At 42.9% G+C, this 9,001-nt stretch overlaps 1 protein-coding gene across 1 annotated transcript in view; it reads left to right on the top strand.

The window, feature by feature from the left end:
* LOC102368614 (SUN domain-containing protein 3-like) overlaps window positions 1-9,001 on the top strand; it is a 21,571-nt gene that overhangs the window by 11,440 nt on the left and 1,130 nt on the right. Inside the window, exons 9-12 of the mRNA XM_006024972.2 lie at window positions 3,143-3,227; window positions 3,749-3,864; window positions 5,547-5,714; window positions 8,821-8,910. Coding sequence (XP_006025034.2) covers window positions 3,143-3,227; window positions 3,749-3,864; window positions 5,547-5,714; window positions 8,821-8,910 — 459 coding nt within the window. The remainder of the gene's footprint in view (window positions 1-3,142; window positions 3,228-3,748; window positions 3,865-5,546; window positions 5,715-8,820; window positions 8,911-9,001) is intronic.

Below are 9,001 nucleotides of genomic sequence, written 5' to 3'. Positions count from 1 at the left end.
AGCAGGCAAACAGTCCATCAGGTGTCACATAGAATTTGACAAATTCCCCTGCAGTCTACACCTACTTTTTATAGATGGCTGGTAAATCTTAATATTCTAATAAATGATCCCTGATTGGTTTTATTTAAATGTCTTTGGTTCACTGACATACAAAAAACTAGAACTCTTGGTTCCAAAATGATATCTTTTACTAGACCAACTGGAAAATCACAAGAAAACTGTCCTTTTCTGCAAGCTTTTGGGATCAAAGTCCCTTTGTCAGGCTCTCGGAAAAGTATAGATGGTACAAGATGATAAAAAGTACCCGTAGGTAGGAAATAAATTAATTTTTGCACAGAGGGAGCTGGAGATAGAAGGTTGTCCCTCTGGGTCCATGAGAGTGTTTTTGTGACCTGTGCTAGGTAGCTCTTTGATGTGCACATCAGGTAGAATTCCATCCCTGGAGGTGTCAGACGGCAGGGAAGGAATAAAATCATCCTTCTTGTTCTGCAATGAAGTTTAAAATCCAAAATCAGCTAAAATTTGGCATCTTCCATGTTTCAGGGGTGTACTTGGTAGCCATGCTGGTCTTAGACAAAAAGACATACAAAAAACTAGAACTCTTGGTTCCAAAATGATATCTTTTACTAGACCAACTGGAAAATCACAAGAAAACTGTCCTTTTCTGCAAGCTTTTGGGATCAAAGTCCCTTTGTCAGGCTCTCGGAAAAGTATAGATGGTACAAGATGATAAAAAGTACCCGTAGGTAGGAAATAAATTAATTTTTGCACAGAGGGAGCTGGAGATAGAAGGTTGTCCCTCTGGGTCCATGAGAGTGTTTTTGTGACCTGTGCTAGGTAGCTCTTTGATGTGCACATCAGGTAGAATTCCATCCCTGGAGGTGTCAGACGGCAGGGAAGGAATAAAATCATCCTTCTTGTTCTGCAATGAAGTTTAAAATCCAAAATCAGCTAAAATTTGGCATCTTCCATGTTTCAGGGGTGTACTTGGTAGCCATGCTGGTCTTAGACAAAAAGACATACAAAAAACTAGAACTCTTGGTTCCAAAATGATACCTTTTATTAGACCAACTAGAAAATCACAAGCAAATTATCCTTTTTTTCCTTTAATTCACTGAAACGTTCAGAACGGGATTAAACTGGATCTTTTGTGGACCAGAAAAATGCCAATTAGTTAAAATTTATATCCTTGAGAAAGCAAAAAGGACCAAAAAAAAACTTTCTTATTTCCTTTTCCTTCCCATTTACACTAATTTGCTACCTCTGTACATTAGTTTATGGTCTGATAAGTCTGGTTTGTTCTTGCAACTTATTTAACCATTTTAACAAAATACATTTATTATAGCAAAGTACATACATACATTTGGCTACATCAGTCACTACTTATAGGCCTTTCTTATAGTGCCTAATGTTCACACATGTTAACCAAGTAGCTGCTGCTCATTTTGAAATGTAAATGTAGCTCTCTGCTTTTTTATGTCACATCAGCCTGTTTAAGCAGTTTGGCATCCTTTGCCTGCTACAGCTCTGTCGTGTAGCTCCAGAATCAGTTAAAGGGCTCACATGCGTGATGACTGTGCTAGGTCTTTGCCAAAACCTTCCCTTTGACTTTGGGTTGCTTAGACTTAAAAACCATTTTCAAAGTCACCTTTGCATGCTGAGGAATTAATGAGATTACTTTCAGCAGACAAGGTTCTTTGGGTAGATGGGGTGTCTTTTATTAGACCAACTAAGTACTTGGAACAAGTGTTCTTTGCAAGCTTTCAGGCACAAACACCCTTCTTCAGCCATAGGGAGAGTCTGCTGGTGTTTTGTGTGCTCTCCTGGGTGGAATAGAAGCCAATATGCAAAATTCAGGTCTGTGAAAATACAAACGCTTGGCAGTGAGGAAGCCGATCAGATGCAATGGGAGACAATAGGAGTGAGATGGGTAGGTGTGGGGGGAAAGGAGGAATGTTGACCTGGTGTTAGAATGTAGCTGGTAAAATGTAGAGAGGTTACCTGGGTGTAGATTGTAGCTGTGTTGGCCTAAGGACATAGGCAGACAAGGTTCTCTGGGAGAATCTGATATCTTTTATTAGACCAACTTAAATAGTTGGAAAACAATTATTAAGCAAGCTTTCAGGTTCAAAAACCCTTCGTCAGGCTAAGGAAGTTTCAGCAGTTGGTGTGTGCTCTTCCTGGATGGAATGAAAAGTAAAGAAGCCAGCGGCTGGGCTGGTATGCATACAAGACAGGTAGTCAGTGAAGATGTAGGTTGAGGAGTCAGTGGGTGAGAGACAGGCTGGGGAGGGGGGAAGAGAGAGAAAGGGGATGAATAATGGAGAGATACCTGGGGAGTCAGGTAGGTTATAATGTGTCATAAATCCAATGTCTATATTTAGTCCATGTTTTTTAGTGTCCAGGAGGTTGATGAAGTGGAGTTCATAGGCTCATCTCTGGGAAGTGTTTTGTAAGTTTCCTTTGAGGATTAGAACTGAGAGATTGGAGAGAGAGTGGTTTTCTTGTGAGAAATGTGCCCCCACTGGTAATTGGGTGTTCCTGTCTTTGATAGATTTCTGGTGTGCGTTCTGAGAGGTTACCTGGGGTTGTCAGATGTCAGACAGGTTATAATGTGCCATAAATCCAATGTCTATATTTATTCCATGATTTTTTGTATCCAGTAAACTTATGAAGTGAAGTTTGTAGGGTCATCTATGAAAGGTGTTATAGAGAGGACAGATATTTCAGCTTTGGTAAGTGTGTGCCTGGAGAGATTATCTTTGGAACATGTTGGTGCCTCTTCTAAGTTGCCTATCTGTATCATGGCTGAGCAGTGAGAAATGCTTCTCCTCATTCCCAGACGGTGTTGCCTAGGTACTGCTCTGGTTGGCTGGAGAATGGGTCAGTGATGTGGAAACCAAGGTCAGGTCTCTGGGGTAGCAGTGCAGGGCTTTACAGTTAGGTCCCTCAGCTCAGCCTCTGAAGTCTGTGACAGTTTCTGGGAATTTACCAGCATGCAATTTAGCTTCATTTTCTGATTGATACCTCATATTTCACTTTCTCTATGTTATGACACATTACATATTAAATTGCTCACATGTGAGTGTGGTTTGTAAATATCTTTCCTTTCATTAACTTATGCTTTCTTTTTTTTCCCCAGCATGTGCTAGAGATGATAAATTCACAATTTAAGAAGATTTATGAGGATGATGTTCAGATGCCTGACTGGGCCCAGAAAACAATAGGTAAAGCTGGGTCAAGTCAATGCTAATGGCATTCTGGTGTTATATAGCACTTTTACAAAAGTGTTAATACCCTTGTTTTGCCAATCAGAGAAGCTAAGCACAGAGAGGTTACATGACCTGCATTTGATCAAACAGGAAGTCAGAGGTGGAGTCAGCCTCTGGTACCAGTGGTGTAAACTTTTACAAATACAGTATTAGGGACATTTGTTTCCTGTGCAGCAGCTTTCCTGAAGCTATCCTGTGCACTTAGCTAAAGGTTCATGGAGAGATCTTGGTTTTCTTTACAAGTATGACATAATAGATATCTATCTGTCATTTATCCCATGTTATGTCAGAGTGCCATGGGATGTCCTCCCCATCCCACTGTTACAGGGCATAGCCAGAAGATATTGTATCTACTGTTTTCTTCAGGTACTTAAATGGCAAACATGGGATGGATAAATGGATGGTCTCCAGGTAGCATTAGACAGACCTTGTAACCCATTGCTTAACACTGTCTGAGGTCTCTATTTTAATTTCAGGTGCTACCATTGATGCAAGCAGAACATCTAAGAGTTATGAACCCAGGAATGAAGAAGACAGTTGGTTTAGTTTATCATTCTTGTCTTCTGCAAATCCTCCAGATACTATTTTACAGGTATAGCCCTCATCTGCTTTGTGGATTGTCTTGTACTGCTTTAGATTTAGATATCTTCCTTCAGCTCTCTTCTCAAGAGCTGCTTCAGTGAAGGACCTACGCTTACTTTAGCAAGTTAATTAAGGTTAAGTTGAGGGACAGTCATGGAATAGAAGAGATGAATTTAGGGTCCAGTCCAAAGCCCACAGAAGCCAATGGGATTCTTCTCCTGCATGTTAATTTCACATACAAAAGGAAGCCCTGTGTTTAAGACATGTAAACAAACACATATCTCAATGTTTCTCCCTCCTTACCCTTCATATACTACTTGCCTTACTAAAATAAATTGTTGGCTTTTGTGGGTATTGGTCTGGCTCTTAAAACAGTAAGATATGATAGTAATGGCTGCATTTCCCTGGATTCCTGTAATTGATTAGCACAATGAGATCCTGACTTAGTATTAAGGTGTCTTGGTATCACTGGAATAGAAATAGTAACATTGAAATAGAAAAGCCTTCCTGAGACCACAAGTAGATTCCCCCATGTTTACAGACACTCCTTAACTGAAGGATTCCCCCATATTGCCACTTTGAAACCTCACCTACAACTAGAGGAGATGTTGTTTAGGTGGGGGGGGCTTTCTGTTTTATCTTAATGTTCTAGTTCCCTTTTATGTTGCTGTTCTTCTCTTGTTGCTCTTCTGTTTTTAAGTTATTCTGTTTGTAAGCTGCTTAGAGCCTTTGATAGGAAGGGCAGCATGTATATCAGATAAAATAAATTAAAAGGAACAAAACCTGAAATACTAAAAAAAAAACCCTCCCTATAAAATGCCCTATTAAAGCAGCAGTGACACTAGCACTATCATGCTAAATAATCAATGACAATAATTCTGCTTCTTCCTCTAGGCTGGGGGAGAAATCAAGTAATTGCCTTTAAGCCCTATAGATTGTCTGGGTGGGGAAGGGAAATCAGGACTATCAGGAGTGACCTTCTGCGTATACTACCCTGAAGACTTCACAGTGACCTTCACCAGTTCCCTATGTCCACTTAATCTAGTAGCAGAACTGTAGTTAGTAGAAATTGTTTGCTCCCACTATGCAGATAGTCAAACAAAACTATCACATGCTCAAAGGAAACCTTTCATTGTGGATATTCTTTCTTTGCCTTCACATCCTGAGAGTATTTGTATTTAGCTGATTCACTTAAAATTACATCCCCTTCCATTGATTCAGATCATTGCTTTTAAAAGTTATGTTTCGAAGGACTTCTGACCCGATTTAAAAATAAGTCTTGGTTCCTCAATTCAGATGTAGGGAGAAAAGTGGGAAATGTATTTATTGTGATGGAGTCACCTTTTGTTACAGAAGGGCTGATTTTGGCTTGGGGTTTCTCAAAAAAAATATTTGAACAATAATGGAACAAGATACCAGTAGGTAAGGGTAAGAAGTAGAAGGTGTGAGTGAAAAAATAAATTTTCCCTTGATCTGTAATAAAGCCTTTTCAGGTTTGATCTACGTTTAGTGTTGTTGTAAAGTATCAATGTCTTCCTTACTGAAGACAGGCAGATAGAATTGAATAGAATCATTAACCAGAGAAATACTCAAAGAACAGACCATCTTAATGTTTGTGCCTCCCACTGTCTGCATGTGTACGTTCGGTGTGTTGCCCTGGTACCATTAATTTGGATTGATTTCTGGTTCCAGCCAGATGTGAGCCCTGGAAGCTGCTGGGCTTTCCCAGGATCTCAGGGCCAGGTGGTAATTAAGCTGCCTGAGAAAATCCAACCAACTGCTGTGACAATTCAGCACATCTCCAAGGCCATCTCTCCTTCTGGGGAAGTAACAAGCGCCCCCAAGGATTTTGCTGTCTACGTGAGTATTTACTTTTGAATTTTATGGATAGCAGGGTCCAGACAGGATACTTGCTTTGGATGGTCTGGATGCAAAGTTTTCAGGCCTGTTTGCTACACAGCAGGACACCTGTTTAGGGGAATTCTTCACACAAGAGGTGGAATGTTAGCACTACTAACACTGTACAAAGAATCTAGTGATTTGTAAGAATATAGGACTAGAAGAGATCTCCTTGGCCATCACATTTAGCTCCCTGAAGTGCCCAAAGTGCATCACAAGTCTTGTCCAAGTAAGATTTACAACAGCCTTCTGCCGTAGATGAAGGATCTAAAACAGCAGTGCTGAACCTTTTGGTACTGCAGGCCGGATAAGTGGCACAGAGCCAATCCATGGGATGGATCAGGCCCTGAGCCACCTCTGCCTGGCCCCACACCACCCAGATTGGGCCCTGCACTACTGTGGTCAGTCCTGCATACAGAATCTAGCATGCAGGGCCATGCTATCCAGCCCATGGAGTTCCCTGCGGGCATAGGAACTGACTTGGGATTTTGCTGGTACGTGCTGTTTTTTGTGGGGCCTGGGTTGTGAGTGCTGAGCATCCACTAATTTTTTTCAGTGGGTGCTGGAGCCCTGGATTACCCATGGAGGTAGTGCCAATGCCCATGGGTCTGGAGATTTGGCAATGGGAGCAGCAGTTAACTGCCACCACTCTGCTGCAAAATTTTGGGACTCATGGGGATCCCTGCAGGCTGGATGACATGGCTCTGCAGGCCAGATGTGGCCCATGAGCCAGGATTTGAACACCCCTCATTTAAAAGAATAACTGCATCCATCTGGATGTGAAAGCAACAGCTGTTTAGCTTCACACAGCAGCACTATCCAGCAGTTTTAGGACAGTTCAACTGAAACTGCAGAACCCCTTTAGTAGGAAGGATATAATTACTCCAGCTGTAGTTTTGTCAGGATGCTGGAGTAAGGATAAGTACGTATTCAAGAAGCATCTTCAAAGACCACAAATGGTGAAGACTTTGATGTAAAGTTTTATTCACAAGACAGCACCATGCAATGAGACAGATCAGCACTAGGAGCTCAGGGAGGTGCCCTACTAAACAAGTTACCCATTCTACAGGTGATGCTTAGAAATCTCTCACTCAAGTATTTTGCCCTATCCCAACTTTGCTTAGCTTATGAGGTTTTAGGAACATTCATTAAAAAATGATAATGTAATTTAAGAAATAAACCTGAATTATTACATAAGCTGGCCATTCTTGTTGACAGGGTTATGTCACACAGAATTTGACAATGATGTAAGGCAAGAGAGACCCTTTATTTGCAGTCTCATGTTTCCTGTTCCTTGCCTCTTGTTTCATTAGTGATCAGATAAAGGACCAGATACCATAGGACAGATATTATATGAAATTTGGATCTTAAGTGAGATATTGTCAAGTTCCATCCCTTTATAAGTAAACCTCCTCCTGTTCTTACTAGGGCTGTGCGAGGCTTCGGACAGAGCTTTGGCTCCGGAGAAGCTTTGGATGCTTTGGGGTCCGAAGCAGCACATCTGGGTCAAAGCGCTGGCCTCGTTCGGCTTCCCAAAGTGGTTCGGAGCTTCCGAAGAGCTTCGGAGCCGCCTCGGAAATCTGGCCATAGGGTATAATGGGGAATTAATGAAATATCTATAACTTTGTTTTTTGTCCGATTTGGATGAAATTTTCAGGGGTGGTAGACTCTGCAGACGGCATGAAGCCTGCCAGGTTTCAAGAAGATCGGTGCAGGGGTTTGGGGGGAATGGCACCCCAAGCTCTTGAAAGCAAAACTGTCATGTCTATGTGTTATAACACGGGGGGGGATCAAAACTGCAGGGGTGGTAGCTCTTGCTCAGTCCACAAAGCCTGCCAAGTTTCAAGAAGATCAGTGCAGGGGCTTGTGGGGAACTGCCCCTCCAACTGCGGACAAACAAAACTGGTGCCGTGGGTGCTTGTGGGACTGACTGTGTCTGTCTTGGGGTGGGGAGGGGAGACACTGCTGCAGGCCTGGCTGCTAAGCTGCCTTGTTACCAGTTACCAATCAATCAACCATGATTCACTCAGGGACCAGGGACTCGGAGACCAGCTCAATACACAGGACCTAGCTACTACATAACAACTTAACGAGCATCAATTAGCACCTACAAAACCAGGCTAAGGAGAGGAAAGAAGTGGCTGCAGCAGGGGCCACCATCCCTGCAGCTGTCACCCCGCTGCGCCTTAACACACGCAGTGTCACCCATGGCACAAGTTTTGCTTGTCTGCAGCTTGGGATGCAGTTCCCCCCAAGCCCCTGCACCGATCTCCTTGAAACTTGGCAGGCTTTGTGGCCTCAGTAAGAGCTACTGCCCCTGCAGTTTCGACCCCCTGTGGTGTAACACACAGCCGTGACAGGAGTTTGGCTTTCAAGAATTTGGGGTACAGTTCCCCCCAAACCCCTGCATGAAACTTGGCAAGTTTCATGCTCTCAGCAGAGGCCGTCATCCCTGCAAGTTTCATCCAAATTGGACAAAAAACAACAAAGTTATAGATATTTCATTGATTCCCCATTATACCCTATGGCCGCATCTCCTAGGCGGCTCCAAAGCTTCGGAGCCTCTTAGACCGGATTGAGGTGGAAACCCGGTCCAGAGCTCCAAATCGTATCGCGGCCATCCAAAGTGGCCAGATCCGAAGTGGAATTGGATCGCTGCCGACTCGCACAGGCCTAGTTCTTGCCACAAAATTTACATCTATATCATCATCATCATCACAATCCTGCTTGGGAGGGCGCACACAGATTTGAGAAGTCAGGACCATTATTCTGGCCTTGCCTTGCACACTGCTGAATATGGGATGGCATATCACATTTGCAATTCATCCATCTGCAAGATTAACTCAAAGGTGGGCCTTCCTTCATAGGACAGAGCTCTCATCCTGGGTCAACACCAGTTTCCTCTTAACTTCTGGAGATGTCTGTGTGGCTTCCAGAAGTCACAATTCTTTCCTCTTAACTACAGTTACATGTTTAAGGGACCCATGGAATCACTGTGCATTCTAGTGTTACCCAGCACCCACTGTGACATCTCTTTCCCGTAAACCTCTCCCTACTCTGATTTTAGGGACTGGATGAAAAAACAGAAACAGAAATTCTGCTTGGAAAATTCATGTATGATTTGGAGAAAGAAGTCATTCAAACTTTCCAGCTGCAGGTACACCAAAAGGGGTGTGAAAATAGGGTGGATGCCACTGGTGTGGACCTGGGTTTGACTACAGTAGAGAGGAGAGACTGAAATCTTTCCC

Source organism: Alligator sinensis, unplaced genomic scaffold (genome assembly GCF_000455745.1).
Source record: "Alligator sinensis unplaced genomic scaffold, ASM45574v1 scaffold649_1, whole genome shotgun sequence".
In the NCBI taxonomy this organism is placed as follows: Eukaryota; Metazoa; Chordata; order Crocodylia; family Alligatoridae; genus Alligator; species Alligator sinensis.
The sequence above is the reverse complement of the archived record's forward strand: the minus strand, read 5'-3'. Positions and strand labels throughout refer to the sequence as shown.